This window comes from Apostichopus japonicus, chromosome 9, assembly GCF_037975245.1.
Source record: "Apostichopus japonicus isolate 1M-3 chromosome 9, ASM3797524v1, whole genome shotgun sequence".
NCBI classification, from domain to species: domain Eukaryota; kingdom Metazoa; phylum Echinodermata; class Holothuroidea; order Aspidochirotida; family Stichopodidae; genus Apostichopus; species Apostichopus japonicus.
The window spans coordinates 17,586,171-17,607,591 of record NC_092569.1 but is presented as its reverse complement, the minus strand read 5'-3'; the positions used below and the strand labels follow the sequence as shown (position 1 = coordinate 17,607,591).

The 21,421-nt window shown below is 34.5% G+C and overlaps 3 protein-coding genes across 4 annotated transcripts in view; all 3 read right to left on the bottom strand.

Annotated features, from left to right (window-relative positions):
• Window positions 1–21,421, bottom strand: part of LOC139974245 (fibrinogen-like protein A) — a 52,197-nt gene that overhangs the window by 1,592 nt on the left and 29,184 nt on the right. The window lies entirely within an intron of this gene.
• LOC139974249 (fibrinogen-like protein A) lies at window positions 3,582–10,261 on the bottom strand. 2 transcript variants are annotated; one of them, XM_071981259.1, is made up of 5 exons: window positions 10,112–10,261; window positions 6,846–6,900; window positions 6,403–6,575; window positions 5,638–5,908; window positions 3,582–4,025 (listed from the first exon to the last, which is right to left on the bottom strand). In XM_071981259.1, exons 1-5 carry the CDS (start codon window positions 10,178–10,180, stop codon window positions 3,775–3,777), a joined length of 819 nt encoding a protein of 272 aa, XP_071837360.1. In that variant the 5' UTR covers window positions 10,181–10,261; the 3' UTR covers window positions 3,582–3,774. The 2 variants fall into 2 exon arrangements, with proteins under 2 accessions (XP_071837360.1, XP_071837361.1); XM_071981260.1 differs by having other exon boundaries at window positions 6,403–6,572.
• LOC139974255 (fibrinogen-like protein A) lies at window positions 12,994–19,902 on the bottom strand. Its single transcript, XM_071981264.1, has 5 exons — window positions 19,759–19,902; window positions 17,502–17,565; window positions 16,107–16,276; window positions 15,332–15,514; window positions 12,994–14,093 (listed from the first exon to the last, which is right to left on the bottom strand). The coding sequence occupies exons 1-5, from the start codon at window positions 19,831–19,833 to the stop codon at window positions 13,887–13,889; spliced, it is 699 nt and encodes a 232-aa protein (XP_071837365.1). The 5' UTR covers window positions 19,834–19,902; the 3' UTR covers window positions 12,994–13,886.

The window sequence follows — 21,421 nt, the reverse complement described above, 5'->3', positions numbered from 1 at the left end:
ATTGTGTTAATAAGAGTTCTATATCTCCTTGTTCTTTAACTAAATCTTTAAAAATGCTGTCTCAAATAACGACTTGGTAACTTGTTTAACCATGTATCTTTGATAAATGATAAGAGGTTAAAAATTGGTGGACAAGAGTATTTGCGAATTACTGACACTATATTCGTTAGTTTAAACTTAAAATCAAACAAGAAAAAATTCATTGGATTATTTTAAAATGTATCATAATTTATACTTCATACGTCGGTGTAAGTTGATTGGTGCTCTGCGTTGTTAAAGATATGATAAACTTCAAAACCAAACTGCATCGAAATGTCACCTGCTCTATCATGGTGACTAATTATAGGTGATCGATATGAGGTTAGATCGGAAAATCTATGTATGTGCCAGGAAATCGAGAATATACCTCTCAGACTCACTGGAATCATGGGCTTATGCATTTTGCTTCAAAGTGGCATCCAAAATACACAGTACTATAACGTCGTAATGCAGTAAAAGAGTCGTTGTAGGGAATGATTACACAATTATACCAAACCTGTGGTCACAAGAGGAAGTATATAGGGTCTGTTTCCAAGAACTTGAACACCGCGATACGTTTTCTCGTTAACTTGAGTGCGGTTCAAAAAAGGTTGTTTTTGGGGCAATTTAAAGGCTATGTAGGCCTACTTGTAAGCATTATACGTCGGGAAAAGGAAATTTGGGTATATATTCTAAACTTATGCCCAATACAAGACTACGTTAGATCTAAGCCCGGTCATATTTATTTGGTTTCTTTCTACTTCTTCTTTTTTCTTTGGTTTGGGGTGGCTGGGGGGTGGGTGGCGGGGTGGGGAGAGCAACAATGTGTCTGCTGATTGTCAGGGGAATGGTCTGACGGCCGGTCCCGAGGTATTACCATTCCTATGCGGAATTTGTGTTCTAGTAATGAAACTTAGATGCAATATGGTGCTACCATTTCCATCATCGTAACTAGAGTAGCCTATGTATTGAAGTTTTTACTTTAGCGCACAACAAATGTATAATATATTTACCGGGGACAAGTGTTTAGACGATTTGCTTGAGCTATTAGGAGTAAACTATTTGGAAGGGGATCTGGACTCCCCCCTTACCCCCCCTACCCCCCCCCCCCTGTGAATCCCTCCCCTCACACACATGCAAATTCTGGTGCATGCATTCACCCTTCAAGTCAGCGCACCATAAATCAGTCGGTGATAACAATCCAACACGTAGCCAGGATTTCCGAGTTGGAGGTCACCACTGACAATTTCGGAGTATCCTACCCTGCTCATTTCCTGTATCTTGTGAACGGTATTATACACATGATGGTGATAAGGGTGCGGGAGGGGTACAGTAGCCTACGTAGTCTGTACGCGGCCGGGGGTGGTTCAGTTCTCATTAACTGGAGCCGACTGGGAGAAGTTGGGATAATTATTATTATTATGATTATGATTATGATTATGATGACTATTATTATAATTATTATTATAATTATTATTATTAGTATTATTATTATTATTATTATTATTATTATTATTATTATTATTATTATTATTATTATTACTATTATTATTATTATTATTATTATTATTATTATTATTATTATTATTATTATTATTATTATTATTATTATTATTATTATTATTATTATTATTATTATTATTATTATTATTATTATTATTATTATTATTATTATTATTATTATTATTATTATTATTATTATTATGTTGGTGGATTATTAACCTCATCCCACCCCAAGTTTTGTCGCCCTCACCAGTAGTTGACTTCCTCTAAAACAGATCCCGCTTTTCGTTCAATTGTATTTGAAAACTAATTACTTTACTTAATTAAGGCGTCGATTTAGTCAAGAGTCTCATGACATACGTGGTATTATTCTATACAAGTTTATACTTTGATTTAATGCATAATATCATTGGCGAAATTTTTATGCGTTTTAAAAGAGGGCGCTATATATAATCAAGAAAGGCGTGTTGGTCATTTGCAGTTATTCTGTTGACAGTAATTTCTCTTCCAACATAATCAAATTGCACCCTCAAATGACCAATGCAGAACAAGTTGAACAAAATACAATGCAATGTGTCATGGCCTGTTCTAGGGGAACCTTTGTGAATATATTGTTTTCTTCAAAGTGCATTTTTGATGGTAATTTCAATGGAATGTATTATAAAGCAATGATAGGTGTCGGGGGAGGGGGGGGCAGCGACGTTGTAGCAGTCTGTCAGCCTAAGAAATGTAGACGTAACATAGAAACAGAGAGGAAGATTTTTGGAACTATTCACACCTCCTTTTTACTTATTCACATTTTTTATCTCTTACGTTCATGTGTACTTTGAGAGCGACACGGCAACTCCCCCCCCCCCCCCCCGTGTGTACGTATACAGCCGTATACATTTGGCAGCAGACTCTAAATTAATACACAAGCAGGCCTTTTGTTTATATTTGTGAGAAATAACAACAAAATTTGTTTCACGGAAGGATATTTAACCGGAATTCTTCTATCTTTATTTGTTTCTATTTGTTTTTTTTTTGCTGCAAATTTGGAATGTATGTATATAGTTCACGAGAGAGTATATTCAACGGGTATTTTCAGTTTGGTTATATCAATTAAAAAAAACTATCAACTGTATACTGTTATAAATCGAGCTATAACGCATATATATGCTGCTTTTATTTTCCAAACTTATGAACATTTATTTATCGATCGGCACATAGGCCTTCTTTATTGCATGTAAGTACAGTAGTAGCTTGCACAGGATTTAGGAAATGCCACAGGCGACTTTTTTAGAATTATATAAAAGGTGGAAATGTGATCATGGGCCATGGGCCATGGGGTGGTAGAAGCCGACACCCATGGCTGCCAAACAATCACCGATGAGGAGAGTGGGGCACAGCGTCGAGGGAAGTGGTGCATGTGACCTTAATAGAGGGCGGGAAGGGGTGAGGAAGGGGACCGCCGCGTTGGTACAAACCTGGCAAGAAAATAGATCCTATGCATTGGCGTAAGAAGCGTTCAAATATTTTACTTTTTCTCAAAAACTCTCGACATTTCAATATGCAGAATCAAAGTTGTCTACGTTTATTTCAAACTTCCGATGACGATTTTCTGGAAACATCGGCCATTATAATAAGTATTTTCGAATCGCCACGATAATAATGACTAGGCTCCTATCACATCGAACGTTTTATGTCAAAACTCTCATCTCAAAATTACTATTTCTATCTTCTTCTTTTTTCACGTCTATCCTCCAAGATTATGATATCGCTATATTTCGGCTCTATATTTCTGTATATGTATATCTATGTACTAAATATACGATGGATTGGCACTTAGTAAAGTAGGGTTTCGAAGGTAACTATATCCGTAACGAAATGGTCGCATGATGGATGCTACAATAGGCCTAATGTTGAAACATCGAAGTTTCAAGGAAACTTTGATTATAATACTGATTTTTTTTTTTTTGTCCTCTGTACCCTCTAATTCCGAAGAAAAGCAGTTGACGTGTTAATCATTTATTCAAAATTTAAAAAAAGGAAAGGAAAATCGATAAAATAAAATACTCCGTAATATGGAAGCATGAGTCAGATATCTGTTTTTTTTTTTTTCATTTCTTGTTATAGTTTGACACAATAATACAAGATGCCGGGAAAGAAGTATTATCCCTTATATATTTTACACATATCACTGTTCGTTTTTTTGTTCAGCATTTTAACAGGCTGAGATATCGTAATCTGGTATAGGGCTACATTCCGATCGCTTTAAACGGGACGAATCTTCATCTCTATGTACTGGATGTTGTGAATACCACCTGGGAAGTTGTACCAGTAAGGACGATTACTCCATAGATAATTCGGTCCAGTATTATAACAATAATAGCCGTTGACATTACTCCCATAGAACCACCACCCATTATAATAACTACTGCCACAGTGATAAGAGGAATAGCCGTCGTTGTCTCGATCTCTGGTTGAAAATGGCTGCCCTCTGTGAGGATCCATGGCGTCGTGACCTGTATTAAATGAGATAATATAAGTCAATTGTGAGACGAAGGGATCCACTGGGAATAATATTTATGGGGTTCATGGCAGTGGCGTAGCCAGCATTCTGTTGTTGGGGGGGGGGCAATATTTGTCTTAAGGAGGGCAACCCCGTGATTCTTGATGGTAGGAATTACCAAGAAACATATATGTAGTGGGCAAATGGCCAAATTATTGGCGCTTATTCTGTATATTGATCAACGGTCTCCCTATGTGGGTATGATGAAGGCCCAAAATGTATAATATCTCGGTCTGATTACCAAGTTATGACCTTATATGAAGTATAAACATGTGCCCTGAGGTATGAATACTTGTGATTAGAACTCGAAAAAATGTAAAATATAAGTATTTTGAATACATCCCTGGATTTCATTGGGGGGGGGGTGCAAGATTGTAGCACAACAAAAAATCCACTGGTTCATGACCGTAGAGACATTCAGCATATATCTAAGCATATACTTTTATACCGACGAGTACTATTGAAACTAACTATTGAAATTTATATTATATAGGTAACATTATACACACGAACGACCAGTGGTTACAAATATAAACATTGTGCCGTTCGGTAGTTTGTATTATGTGTTTTAGCTTAATATTCTCCATTTAACGTATTTATTTGTATTTATCCCTGTTTCCGTATTTGTGTTATTGTTTATATAAATATATATACACATTTAAATTTATTTTAAATTTATTAATGTTATAAACTGGACTATACATGCTGCACGGCTATAATATGTTAGCGTGTTTTTCTTTGTACAATTGTTTTTATTGTGTTTGATATCACTCTCTATTCATCTTGGTATTGCATATACCACTCAATGGTGACAATTTAGACCACACCCTCTATATCTATGTGATAGTATTACGAATGGATTTGAATGCAATGATTGTGATAACCTTAATCTTCGGTTTTATTACAGTTAATTCGTTTTTTATGGAGCAACATTCAAGAGACAAAGACTGCCGGAAAACGCCTATTCATGTGTCCATTGTGGAAACAACTATTGATGTAAGGTATATCATTGGCTGCAGCATCTACATTTCATATTGTAAAGCTAAATTTAAGTATGCTAACTATTTTTTTCCTCAAATATATACAGTTCGCTGTACATCTGCTACTATTGAATTATATTCTTACCGTAATATTGAAAGCTTCCTTTGCAGCAACAGTTACACTAGGCCTATATAATAAGATATAAACGCAGAAGTGTGCGAATAACTACTTTTAAACTTTTATTTGAGGTTGGAAAAGGGTGTCTGTAGAGTCCTTATTTTCTTGGGTAATGAAGCTAGGCTGTTTCTGCCAAAACAATAAGAAGTCCAAGGCAGCTATTTGGAGGTGGGGGGGGGGGCTACAACTGGCAAAATAAAATAAAATAATGTAAATGCAGCATTGTTATCATGCAAATCTAAAGTTATAAACAGTTGAAGATCGGGGTTTCCCCCAGCAACGTGGAATAACTTTGTCATCCCAGTCGTTAGTGTTCAATTATAGAGCACCGGAATATCCATTTAACTTTATTTGTGTATTACTATTAGTTTATTTTTGTTCTCGTCAATTATGTAGGAGTTACTTACCTACTGTACTTGAAGAATCGTATTCACCGAGACCAACCAACTTATATTTAGTACCTTCATCACTGACACGGAAGAGATTGTACTTTGCAAAGTAAGGGTCATCGCTATTGGAAACAAAGTCAATTCGTAGTTCGTAGTCCTTTTGATTTGTAATGTAGGCCAGTTTTTCGTTACCGAGCCAGAATTCTCGATGTAGAAACCCAAATCCTTGTTTGTAGTCGTTCCAGTCTCGATTAAAATCAACCCCTCCGTCCATTCGACGCTGAATTACCTGAGTGTTAATTTAAAAGTAAGGTAATAATAACGTTCATCGTTTATATGAAAATGTGTCCACGTCCCTTCTTAAATTTCTTTATAAAGTTCACAATTCCTCCACATGTATAGGCCTTGCTTGATCTATTTTAAGCAACGATTAACTTGGTTCAAAAGTATGTCTCATTTATTGCTCAAGGTTTAAGAACTACATCCATGTGGATAAAGCGAGCGTTATCATTCCAGCAGATTTTTAAGATAAAACTATCAAACCAAATTAAACTGCTATATCATCATAAAAAATATATAAATGCAAAATGCCCTTTACTTTATCGAATATTGCTTATTGTCATTTAGTTTCATTAGCTTCATACACAATTAAGAATATAATTACTTCAATTAAAAACACATCCGGCATTTTTTTGAATGAATGAATTATTAAAAGCCTTCAGAATAGACGCTATCGCAAAGCATTATCAAACGAAAACGCAGGGTTGGTAATAATTAACGTACCATCCAGCCTCCATCATCTACAGTGTTGTTACAATACACAGCAAACGGTTCCATATATGAGTCTGGTTGTATGAGGTAGACCCCGTCAGAAGATTCCTCATCACATTGTTCAAAGATTTCCTTACAATCTCTCGGATAGTCAGGTTGTTGGTAGAAGAAATACGAGGCATCTGCTGAGGATAAAATAGTAAGTGCAACATAACCAGATAACGTCTTAATCCTTCCCAAACTACAAGCGCAGTTATAACGTATGTGCTTAGCTGGTTCATCGCACCGATTCTCACAATAACGTGAATAATAATTGATACTAGATATAAAGGTAAACGTTTACCAGGTAAATATGGCGTTTTGCTATAGTACCATGGTAACATACTATATTGAACCATTAACAAAATACATATCATTATGAAATATAATAAAGAAACGTTGAACTGTTTTCTTACCTACATCGTGTGAACTTCTCCTATTCCTCGTTGAGTCACCATTTTGTTGTAAATTCTGAATGATAAAGTATGAATATGTATAAGTAAATTAACAGCGGTAAACGGCTCTGTAATTATCAATAACTGCCAAAAAAAAGGAGAAAATAGCTTAATCAAAGCTGGGAAATTTAAATGGTGACCTCATGATGGTATAGGTTCCGTGCTCTGCCATGTGAGCTATCCAGCCCTTGGTAGGTGTTAATCAATTTCTTTCATGGGTGGGGACGGGAGCAGAGGGGATGATAGTCATAAGTTTCGGTACCTTGGGTATACTTGTTTACAGGTATCAAACTAGTAACCGGGTATGAACCGTGTGTCATTCTCGAGTGTTGGTTTCTATATATGCCACCCGCAAAGTTACAGTTATGAAGAAAATTCAAGATATATTGAATAGTGTTTTATATAGTTTCAATAAGTAAATCAATCCCGAAATACTGACTGGAAAATAATAACCAATATTTCTTTAGAGTAAAAGCTCAATAAGAATAACAGTTACTAATATTTTGAACGAAAAGAACTGATTAAAGTGGAAAATAATCATTTATAAGGAAAGATAAAATGGTTTGTTAAACAGGTATCAACCTTGTTACCAGGTATCAACCGTGTGTAATTCTCGAGTGTTGGTTTCTATATGCCACCCGGAAAATTGCGGTAATGAAGAAAATTCAAGATATATTAAATAGTATTTTATATAGTTTCAATAAGTAAATGAATCACGAAATGCTGAAAGGAAAATAGTAACCACTATTTCTTTAGTGTAAAATCTCAATAAGAATAACAGTTACTAAAGACTTTGAACGAAAGATATTAATAAAAGAGGAAAATAATCATTTAAAAGGAAAGATAACATGGTTTGTTAAACAGCCTTTGATTCGTTGAGAATGCTTCGGATGTATTTGCTTTTTAACTTTGATAGAGCTATCTACATATATAAGGTGACCTATGGAAATATATATAGCTAAAATATATCGTCAAAGAACATATAGATCGCTGATTAAATTTCAAAAACAAGACTTGAAGTTTGATCATTTTATATTGGTTGTAAATAAAGTATTCAAATGAATATCTCAGCTCACGTACATGTCTTTCAAGCCTGCGGACTTTTGGTTTTACTTTGATTGCTTGCAATTCCTAGAAGGCTAATACGATTTGCAGGAACTTGCAAATTATACTTGAAAACTTTACAATTTTTACGAAAGAAAAATGGTGGTTAAAATATCGACGGCCAATCATTAAAGCAATGTACCACTCGACAAATATTCCATTTTACATGCTAATAATATCCTAAGATATAAGAAAATTTGGCATAGAAAGCAGAGCAAACCATAGAAGAGCTTAGATCGAACATCATTCCTCAGAACAAGGTATTATCTTTCTATATCCCGGTTTACGTCCACAAGTCTATTATTGTCTTTATACAGTAAATATAAAGTATGTTGCGGAAAACACATGTTTGAATACGATATGCAATACTACTTGTTTATACTGTTACCCTATAATGTACCGCAATAAAACCAACAAAAATAGCATCTAGACAAAAAGAACAGTAATATTATTTTACATTTAAAACTAAAAAGGATGATGTGTATACTGAAGTAAAAAAGGAACCATTTCTTAAATGTTTGTACTACATTACGATTTTGCATATTTTGAAATAAACTATAAATGAAATACTTTGTAATAATCACGGTTAATTATGAAGTTTTTTGTTTTAGTGTTTATTCTTGCCTATTAGCGTTGAATTTTACCATTGTACATCAATATATTAAACCACGCAGAAAATGCTAATGTTTTATAATTATTTCTAAATATTACACACAAAAAAAGTTATTTGAATGTCAGCTAATGAACTCATATACCTATCTCAGTTTCTAGATACAAGTCAGATATTCATAACTTACAATGAGGAATCCAATATCACTATGGCCAATTAAATATTTAATCTTATGTCAAAAATTCGTAAATCTAAGAAATGATTATAACACGATTACTTTGCAAATAGACTACAGTAAATAGTAAGTGATACAGTTATTGTCCCCCTCATTCGGACAGTTTTTCTTCACCTTAAGTTTCGGCAGACAGTATTACTTTAAACGGTATCTACATAGTGCATTAAATAAACAAATAAGGTGAGGCAGACATGTACTCTTTAAGTATATATATATATATATATATATATATATATATATATATATATATATATATATATATATATATATATATATATATATATATATATATATATATATATAAATATATATATATATATATATATATATATATATATATGTATATATATCATATTTAAATATACATTTTGATCGATTGTTTGTTCGTTTTAGAATGAGAGATACCTCTCCAAATCAAGTTAATTGAAATATAGTGCTATATCAATTAATAATAGAAAAATAAATTGAATTTAGAAAATGTTCATATTTCAACAACTATGTCATTTTAGTATGAAACTGTACTTTTGCCCGCTCACGGTCGGTTAACTTTGTTTAGCGTATATAACATTTATGGTGAAATTATCAGACACAGTCTATTGTATACAATGAACTGTATGATACCAATAACCATGCACCGTTTGCCGAGAATCACCGTGCATGTTGCTAACGAATGAAATATGAATTGATTTCATGTATGAAATCAGATATCTTATGGACATCATCTTGAAAATTTCAAAGTAGCAGCAATTGTAAAATTAAGATTGAGAAATTTACTTAATAGTATACAATTACTTACGAGTTGAGATTTTTGTAAATATTATGCATGGTGAAATTAATGAAAATGTTAGCTTGTGTTTTTGTATGATTTCTCAAAAATTATAGCTTTATAAGCTTATAATTGTATTTGTTTTTAATGGTATTTCCCTCAGCTATTCTTTAAGTCTCTTGTTTAGGTGCACCTCTATTAATGACATGACTAAATATGTATACCTAAATTTGGCTAACTTTCTTAGAAGTGACCCATTATGTTTTAAAGAAAGAGAGAAAATGGCAGAGTTTCATCTTTATGACGAACACAAATAAAATTAATGAAAAAAGATTTCGAAGGAAAGGCATTTAATTGCTTGAAATTTAGCTGATTTTAATTATCTTGACCAGCTTTTAACTTAGTTTTCGTGAGCTTCTTTTGAACGATCTGAAAGTGCAAAATGCATGGTGGCAGTAAAATTTGAAAAGAATTTACGTTAAAAGAAATGTATTTTAAGTGAAAAGACTTACCATGTCATTCGCTGAAACTTGAGTACCTGCCACTAAGGCGCCAATAACAAGAAAGAAAATCATTTTCATCTTCCCAAGGTGTCCTGGTTACTATAGATGCTTTCAGGGTAACAGCTCAAGATGAAATGAAACTATTATCGTAAATCTTGTCGATAGAAGTTAACGCTTGAGTGACATGTTTATTAATATATACATGGCTTCCTAACAACCGTAGTGGAGAAGATCCATTTTGTACCATTGACCTCATTTTCTAAAGATTGTAGATTATAGCAGGAAACTTTAACGCCTTCAACGTTGTCATGTTTTATAGACAACCGTACACGAATAATATGTTATGTATTATATTTGTGAGCGTTCAGTGTCTATCTAAGGATATATCCCTTTCTAGCCCAATCAACAGGACTCTTTATGATGAAAGGCTTCTATTGCAGAGGGATATGTGAACAGTTTGAATAGAATTAACCCAATCATGATTTAAATTAATTTCCATTGGCTTGAATTGACCAGTGTCACCAGTTATGTGGTTTCCGATGTTGAGCTTTGAAACACCATGTCCTTATTTGAAAAATATTGTGCCTTATTGTGCTATATCGTGTAAAAGTGCCTTATCATGTTAGTGAAGAGACAAGAATCTTTTAAATAGATATCATAAAAAAAAAACATTGTGATAAGATTAATTCAAAAAGTGCTTGCAACATATGGATCTAATATAATTCAATTCACCGGTATTATATACAACTATTTTTTTAAACTACTCTAATTCCAAGTTGACAAGGCATCAGTGCATTAAAAGACAGAAGAAAAAACAATCCTCATATGATTGGACATAGTTATGCTTCTTGTGAATAATGTCTTCTCACTATAAAACAGCTTTCTAAATGTGTAAGCTCAGTAATTTAACAACGCTTTCAGACACTTAACTCGGATAACTTGTGATTTATCAACCTCACTAATCAATGTTCATTCAAACTTTATAAAAAAAAAAAATCACAGTCAAATGTTCTTGAGATTTCCCAAATTGGTTCTGTTTCGAGAGATCGAGCGCCAATTATGAAATTATTGTTAATAACGCGCAAATTAAAATATTTCCTCCATTGTCCATTTTTGGCACTTTGTCTTGTTAGTGTGATCTCGCCAATTTGAAAATTATCTGAATCACTTTGCCCATTTTCCTTATTTCATCTAAGTTTGTGAATATTGAATAAATAATGTAAGTAATGAATCTCCTTGCATCAAAGTGTCCATATAGTCCTCCATCCATGCATTGTACAATTTACTGCTATATATCAACCTCTCGGGTACAGCTTATGCCAGCATCAGTGATATATGCCTACTGTTCCTTAATAAAATCAACCTAATCACAAACCTCTGAACCCTCTCTGTAAACTACTTTTAAATCTTTGCAACCTAAACTCACCTTGTCCGGCATATGAAAATGGTCAGGTAAATTCATCTAAGCAATTCCTTTATATGAAGACAATGCTATTTGAAGATGAACTGATAATAGGGCTAAGCAAGTTCGTGAAGTTTCGGGAGTTCAACAACTGAATTCATAACAGTAACTAGTTGCGTGGTTTCAAGCTATCTTACGTGGAATGGCTTTGTGAACACACAAGCGGCGAGTGGCGTATCCAGGAATTTCAATACGGGCGCAACTGAATGGCCGTCCTGGGGAAGGAGGGGGGGGTCTAATGGAGAGGATGTGCCTCTACCTCTCTGAGACATGTTTGCTCTGAGAAGTGGGCATATATGGAACGTTTGCTATCAATTTCATTATTTAACTGAATGGCCGTCCTTGGGGAGGGTTTTAATGGGAAGGGTTTGCCTCCTTCCCTTTGATACATTTTTGCTCTCAGAAGAGGGCTTAGATGGATCCTTTTTCTTAAGTATGTTCATGTACTAGAAATTGCCATTGTTTTTAACGAAGAATCCAAAAAAAAAAACCAACATGATTTGTGCAACAAGGTTAAACATATTTTGGAATAAATAAAACATGAACAACATATGATCTTATTATTAAATTATTCAGCAGGGAAACCCTTTGTTAAATTAAAATGAAAATATCAGAATTGTCACGTTCTTAGAGAATTGGTCAACACGTGTTTCCTATACAGAAAGGGTTACCAGATAGATGTACGTATATTCGTAGCTGCTCGCCTCACAGACCGGTCAGCTCCCGTTCATTCCATAAACACATAACCTACTCATTCGCTCAGCCGAACTCTTCGGTTTACAAGTCATGCTGTTATTGTAGTAAAACATGTATCCTTTATTACAGACAAAATTTGTAATGTTTTTGAATCAATTCCAATAGGACAAAACTAAGTAAAACAGATCAGACCGAATAAAATGCCATTTTGCAATACTGATTGTGATGTAGCGTTATTTGGATAGAGCAACGCAAAAGGTGAGGAGCTTCGACCATGATACAACTCTCACGCAGCGAAAATTCATCGATTTAAGAGTAAAATATGTATAATATTAAGAAAATTTGCCGGTCCTCGTCTTTCTGTAGGTGCCAATAAGGGTGCCAGTGTGAGAGGGGGGGGGGGTGTCTGTAACCGCCACTGGGCGGTGCCTGACAAACAACGAATAAAACATGGTCTTCAAAAGTTGTAACCGATAATAATTGTCTAAGTCTAACATGTGTGAGGTTGATCTGCTGGATGTTCGGTCACCGTGATGAATGTTACAGGTGAAGTGGTGTCTCTGCTTGTTTTCTTGATTATGGTTGACCAGGATATAAAATAAATGCTTATCTAATATATTTTACTCTCTTGAATGGCATTTTGATTATGCGTTATAGACCTCATAAAAATTAAATGTGACCAGAAAACAAAACAAAAAACGAAGTAACATTCAACTTTAGTCGTTTATTAGATTAGAAAGTTACATGATAATATGAAATGATCCTTCGAAATTATATTTAATATTATTGGGGATATCATATGACATTATCGATTTATGGATTCCCTCTTTGATTTCCATAATTTCAACCAAACCACAAACGGAACATAGCCTAACGGAACGTAAGGAATTTCTAATGACCTAAGCGCTCTAGTCCACATGATAATCTCAATCTGTATTTGTTTTTAAATGAGAAACAAGCAATAATCTGGTGCAATTATATTGTTAGCTGTATCAATGCAATATTTGAGAAATATATGACAAATATTGAGTTTTTGAAGAAAAAAATTCTGTTTTCAGATTTTAGAAATTCAAAGAATTATCTTACAAATTATTTTTATGTAGACCAAATGTTGAATTTACTGATACTCACATACAAGACATGATTTGTTTTCCTTTTAAAACTGAGGTCTTAGCTTTCCTTTCTCTACCCAAACCCATGTAACTAGTTGAAAGAAGACAGATTTGTGCAACTTCTACACTTTTGAATTCGTGCTTTATGGTCATCAGGTTTCAAATGTCACCTAAACGTAAGCGAGAAAGGAATTGTAACTAGCACGTATTTTCGGTATTATTTATTATTAGAATGGGGTTGATATAGCACATAATATTACATTAAACAAACTTAACTGAGAGAAGAAGTACTGAGGGGAACGGTGGCTTAAGGTATTTAACAAAACAAATTCCATGCTCAGTAAACAAATCTGAGCACAACTAACTGATTATTTTTTTTTTCTGCGTAAATTCTGTGTAAACCTGTGTTCAATCTTTTAAAAGTCAAGAACGTGTTCATCGCACTGTCAGTTCACTTCACCAGCCGCTGTTTTCGATCCTTTTACCTTTTACAGCAATGGTCGTATCTTCATATCTATGTAACAAATGTTATTGTTTCCACCTGGAAAATGCAGCCAGTGTGGTGAATCACCCCAAGGTAAATTGGGGTAGGCCCAAGAGCAAGAATCAAACCACCAACCATTTCTATGAAGATCAGCACAGTGAGATGAAGAATGACGGTCATTGTCACGATCTCTAGTAGAGAATGGCATTCCTCTGTTGTATCTGAAGGCATCGTGACCTGTGAAGAAGGATCAACTCAAATGTAAAAAAAAATTCTCTAGTCGTAGTTTTCTTAGTGATGTGCGAGAAAAAATGGGAATCAAATAATATAACTCATGTAAAACTTTTCATTACATCAATTAAAACAGAAGCAAAATATACCCTTTTCTTGTGACTCGGCTAAAGATAATCATATATAACGTAACATATCAGGAAAACAAAATGACGGATGATAGTGATTACAAGATGTTTGAACTCTTGAGAGGTAAAGAAATATATACCAGGGAGAGAATGTGAAAACAACGGAGCAGTATGGGATAGGGAGATCGAGAACCGCCCGCAGCACGAACCACATTTCCCAGTTCCCAGGTATTACATGGATCGTTTCCTTAATTCGGGTTATAACATATTGTTGTCATTACGTTAATTAGGTTGAATGTATTGTGCAATAAGCTCGATTATCTTGGCAAGGAACGGAATAAGAGGGGTGGTTGTGTTATTCTAATTTACTAATGTTTAAGCTAAACCTTCTGTATTCAATCTATCATGCAGTCTACATCATAAATTTACAGTGGTTATATTGTGAGTATTAATGTAAGTCACCATGCAATGTTTCAAAATACAAAATGTGTACATATTAAGAAGCTTCCTCGTTAAGACAGGAATTGATCCACATCCTTAGTTTGTTTATTTATTCGGAAGTCAAAGCTATTTAGTCACAGATATGTCGCTATTGCGTATATATATATATATATATATATATATATATATATATATATATATTATTAACCCACCTACTGTACTGAACGCATCATAGTCACCAAGCCCAATAAGTCGGTACATTGACTGTTCGTCACTCAGTCGAAATAAGTTGTACTTTGCAAAGTATGGATCTCCTGTCTTGGCAAGGGCGTAGGAACCGGGGGGGCTGGGGGGGCGCCAGCCCCCCAGTGAAAAATGTGGAGGGGCGGAAGTATCATTCCGCCCCCCCGGTTCGCAAGTCAGAAAACCCCTTTTTCATTTCTAAATGAGAAAAAAAAATCTCATTTGGAGCACCAAATTGCATCTAAGGCCAGGTGAAAATACAAAATTAAGTTTACAAAATGGAGTGGGTGTTGAAGTGTGCTATATTGCACCAAATTGCATCTGAGGCCACCTGGAAATGCAAAAAAATCAAAAGGGGAGGGGGACACCCCCTCCCCTTAGACCCCTCCCCCAGGCCGGCCTTCAGTCTTCAGCCCCCCCAACCAAAAGTACCTTCCTACGCCACTGTGTCTTGGACACAAAATCTATTCGGAGCTCATGGTCTCTTTGATTGGTGATGTAACTAAGCTTCTCGTTACCCAGCCAAAATTCGCGATGTAAAAAACCAAAGCCTTGTTTGTAGTCGTTCCAGTCTCGATTGAAGTCGACACCGCCATCTAAACGACGTTGCAAAACCTTGAATATGAAAAAAAATAATGTGACAGTAATCATATATGTAAAAGCGCATGTACGGTTGCAAGCGCATGCACGGTTGCACCAATAATATTCGTTTGCATAATTAGATTTTTGATGTAATTTCTAGAATTGTAATTGCCTAAGAACGCTTGAACATACAACATACTTGCTAAACAATGTAAAATACCCTTGATACAAAACGAAGAAATAATATTTGACGGTCTTTGATATCCAAGGACCGAATATTAAAAACCGAAGCAATAAAGATTCAATAAAGTTCAATAAACGTTAGTGCTAATGCGACTTATGATGGTATTATAAAACATATCCGGCAAAATTATAGAAAGGAACCAAAGGGGCAAATTCTCCACCTCTTACTCCTCCTCTTTCTGTCAACCTCTCACTCCACCACTCTCTCTCTCTCTCTCTATATCTCTCTCTCTAAATCTCTATCGTCTCAGTGGGGTAGAGTTCCTTTCCGAATACATTAACAAAATGCTGCATATCTAACAATCATCTTCGATGTTCGTTATGTAGGAAGGTATTCCCAACAACTTTTCGAGTTAACGGACCAGAACGACATTTTACTTACTATCCAATTTCCCGAGTCTACAGTATTGTTACAATAAACTTCAAATGGTTCCGGATATCCATATGGTTGTATAAAGTGAACACCATTGGAAGAATCGCCCACACATTTTTGGAAGACTTCGTGACAGTCCTTGGGGTATTCTGGCTTTTGGTAGAAGAAATAGGGTGAATCTGTGTTAAGAGGAAAAAGGATAGGTTAAATGCGTTGTTAATTATACGGAATTAAACAAAAGCAACATTCCTTTTCTTTATGTGTTTTGCGTCTAAACGGGCTCTTAATATCATTCAGATTTGCCTGCCTGCTAGTCACAATTATCTACTGTTTATCAATAGCCATCAGTAGTTATATATATATATATATATATATATATATATATATATATATGTATATATATATATATATATAAATGTAAATATATTTCCCAAGTATTTTTTTAACAAGGGAGGGGGGCTGGGGCTGGGAGGGGTTGAACAATATGCCTTTCATTGTCACCATTGCCATCCGGCAACTTTAATGGAGGATCAGTTAGACGTTATTTCATTTTCTTTCGATTCGTTTAAAGTGTTTTAAATAACCTGCATCTCCATAAAATAAAATTCATAGCACCCTCAGCCTTGTTCTAGGCATTTCTTTTCATATATATTTTTTAATAATCAACAAAATTTGATGTGTTGAAAATTTAAAAGTATGAGATAAAAAGTTGAATTTTATATAACGGTCGACACTTAACTTTCGAAAATGTGTACGGACTTTCGAGAACAAAAACAAATAAAGAAGAAATTGCTGAAGTAAAATAAAACAAATTTCGATTATAGATATGGAACTTTGATAGAAAAATATTACATTTCCAGAAAATTGTCAAAATTTTGACTGAGACAAAATTGCTAAAATGTGCAAAGTTTCGAAATAACAATATGTTATAAAAAATTTCAATGGAACCAAAGGTTGAATCTTCAAAACTTAGATTTCGTTTGGGAAATCCCCAATTGCACCCACCCAGCCACATTAAAACGGATTCTACGCCACTGGCCACAAAAACCTTCCCCTCCCCTACTCCCCTTGTGGTTAGGTGACGCACCGCAGGTGTCATATTTTTTGTCGTCTGAACTGTCAGATGTAATTATCTACAAACTGCGCCAATTTGTTATACAACAAGTGAAAACCACATTGGATACTGGCCAGAAAATAAAACTCTCTCGTACCAATGTGTATTTCTGGTGCAGATAGTTAGGCATGTATGCGTTATAGGAGATAGCTAAGGTTGCTTCGTATTTTCAAAAGAAAAGTGGAAATGTACTGTATAGGCTACATAATAAAGTTTGAAATCTGAATAATTAAACATTCGAAATTTTAGAGACCATGATGAAGCTCGTTATATTGTGTTGTAATTCATACCTTCGTCTGAACTTCTGGTCTGCTTGAGTAACACCTCATTTTGTTCATTATCTGCTTGCGTGACCTGTACAATTGAATGATATCAACCAATTATATATTTTTGTTTATGAATAATATAGGTTTACCTACATAATTATGTGGACATGTAGTGTGCGGCTGGCTATGGCATGAATAAGATAGTCAAACGTCACAGTAACTACACGACAGTGATGGTCTTTTACAGCCATTACTGTCAAAACAAGCTGTAAGCATGTATGTTTAGTTTTTGACAAAGAACATACAAAAACTAATAATTCATTGATATACATTGTATGTAATATAAAAGTGAGGTCTTTTATAAAGAGGAGTTACTTTTAACTTCATCTTAGTATTTCGCACACTATATTAATATTTTAAGTAATAACAATTAAATCAATAGATAAATATCCTGCAATCACAGGTGTCTATAAAACTCAAGCGAAATGAATTCAAAAGTACCGGCTTTCATTATTGTCCAATCAGAACTTTCGTTAATAATATAATGAATATTCGGTAACCAGCAGCTTCAGGTAAAATAACATGAGTGCTCTCATTCAATCATACCTCAAGAAATATTGTCAGTGGTTTCTCAGTCAAGTCCACATGACGTCCGACAAGTTTGCAAGATGATTTTTTTTTGGCTAGAAAAAAAATCCCATATTTCATTATCGCGTTTCATTATATAAAAATATATTGAACGTTTTTCCCGGTACACTCGATTCATTAGTGGCGTATATTTGATGCAATAAAATTTTCATGTAACTCAGTAAGTTAAGAATCCACAGTACTGAAGATTCTTATTTGCAAATCATGATAAGCTTCAATTAAAACGGTACTGCTCTGTATACTTAGTAGGTAAGCGGCTAACTAATATACAAACAATGATATTTCAAGAGTCCATATTAGAAATTCAAAGGTGTGAAGAACATGCAATATAAATATGTTAGGTCGTCGATGACACCATTATATAGATATATGTAACGTTGTCGTTTACATTTTGCGAAATGAAATGTATTATATTTGAAGATGTCAGAGTCAGTTATAAATGAAAAACAATTCCTGTATTTGGGTTGTAACATCAAATAAATAATTGCATGTAAATGTTCGATGTAAACTATACCAATGGGAACCAGCTTTAGCCAATGCTGTTAACGTAATAAAATTCACAATACAACGTAGAATACTCGTGCCTTGCTCAAGCCCATTTCAAACAGCGAAATGTAATATCGAAGAAAACCAAGTTTGTTGTTGCGAGTGCTTAGTAATACTACATAAAATACAAAAAAGCTTAGATGCCTTGTTTTTCTTAAATATTACTTAAAGAATATTAACTATCTTTACTATATTTACTAATAATTGAGAGTAGTATTTAAGATAGGTTTGTGGAAAATGTAAACTCCTCAAGGCAAGAAATAATCAATATAAGAACAACCATATAGCAATGCACTTTTACCCTAAAAATGCTTCTTAGTCAAACCAATGCGGGCAGTTCCCACAGTTCCTGCATGTCCATTTATAATAAATCGAGAGTGTGAATGGGTTTATAACGCTATTAAAGATAACATGACTCGTCGTGAATTATAAAAGTATTTCGAAATATAAATAACTGTGTAATCAAATGACCAATATTCTTGTACCTTGTAAAAAGTATGTTATGAATATTACAATGTTCAATTTAATCCAAGAAAACAAGGCAGAAACACAGTTTCCCCCTTCTTTAAGCTACAGTTCAAATTTAACTTGCCAGTTTCTTGTAGTTCGGTCAGCACACTTCTTTATTTTTAAGGGAAATTTGTTTGTACATATATCTTTATATATAGGAAAAAACTCTTGTCACTTAAACCTTACAAACTCATACCAGGAACTATGGAATACGTTATTATGAAAAAAATGGAGCCATATAGCATTACATGGGATTTGCGAGGCACACACGTTTCTCGATTTGATTAAAACGTTGCAACCAAATAACATTTTTGATTGAGCGGTAAAAATATGTTTAACTTAATTAAGATTTGAACATGATGATACAATTATTAAAACACAAAGCAAAGAGTAATCGTCACTTTATACACAGCTGTTTGAATTAGCTTTATCTTCGAAAGATATTTATTTCACTTATAGGTGTTTAGTTATTTCGAGCAATTCATATCAAGGCTGCAGTATTTTTAATTTTTCAAATTACACTAGAGATTACTTTGATATTATCAGAAAAGCTACAAATTAAGGAAAATGAACTTACCGCTTCGTCAGTTGCTATCGCTTGAAAGTCGTGGAAAACTACAGCGGTTACAGATAATAGCACGATCAACTTCATTTTGACCTCAGCTCTTTCCACAACGATAGCTCATGGAAGAATGAATCTTTTGACTTAGAAACCACTCACAATAAAAAGGAAACACATTGTGAAAGGTTCTTTGTTACCGAAGCATCGAAGATCCACCAGCCTCGAATCGACGGACTCTGGTAATGGGTGTAGTCCTTCCCCAATGTCACTAGTGTTGAGGGAAATTAATCAGCAGTATATGCAGTTTACCTCACCTTCCCCATGTAATGAGTTCCATGTCATTAGATTCGTAAAACTAGATCCGGATATTAAGGGCAAGAATTTCTGTCTTAATATGACTTTCCAGAGATCGACTAATAATGCTCCTATCCACGAATTAATGCGCGGTCGTACCTATAGGGTATATTCGCCTCATAAAATACTTTAAATGAGAAGTAGCCAATATGATTGAATCATTAGGGTAGTACGTACCAGTATAAAAATAAACAAATGATGTTAGTTTGGGTGGTGGAGCAGTGTAGTATAACGTGTGCAATATTTGTGACTAATTGGAATTTATTCTGTTTTGGTTTACTACACTCATTTAAGAGTAAGTTTCTTCCCGAGGTAAGATGTAATGGTTGTGGTAATGGAATCTACAATGGGCGTTGTTGTCATTGGTCTTCTTAGGTAACTTCTTCATGACAACGTTTTTCATTGTGCTAAATATATGATTTAGTTTATTGCAGCCAGATACCTTTAATAAAAGGCCGTAAATATGATAAGACAACTTGGAACCAAATCATGTAATTTAATCTTGACCATGTGCATCAAGACTCGAATTGCTGAAAAATGAGAATAATCCAATATACTATACAGACTTGGTTTTTGCGCCCATTTCCAGAGTTTAAAAATAACTTATTAGATGTAATGAAATAGCTCCAATTATAATCATTACGTAGTGAAGCGTTTCACTTTGATCTGCTTGAGCCCTCATCTATAATACCCCCCAAGACCCACGTTACTTATGTTAATATTCAAGTAAAAACTTAACTCAGCACTGCAGCCTTACTACCTCATATCCCTCTCCTTTATTTCTACGAGTTCCCGCTTTCAACAGCGGTCAGCTGTACCTTCCCACTTTCAACAGCGGTCAGCTGTACCTCTCCACTTTCAACAGCGGTCAGCTGTACCATCCCACTTTCAACAGCGGTCAGTGGTACTTTCCCACTTTCAACAGCGGTCAGCTGTACCTTCTCTCATTTAGTCCTTTTCATGCATTACAAAACTGACAATCCATGACCTACATAGAGCCCTAGCCAGAACTTATGGGTGGGGGGGTGGTTGTTTTCTAACTTATGTGATATTTTATTTTACATGATGGTGGCCCATATTGTGGGAGGGCAATGAAGACAGCAGGGGTAGGAGAGGAAGTACAACCATACTGTATATCGCCTTGGGAATGGGTCAGGATATTTTCAAACGGAAAGGCAGTAAAAGAACTGTTATTGTAATATTATACGAAAATTGTCAAAGCTGCTCCCTAAAATGTTGCTGTACATTTAGGAAGTTCATGAGACAATCTTTGGACAACGCTATCTGCTAAAATATATTAGATTCCTTGAAGATGCGTCCTTTA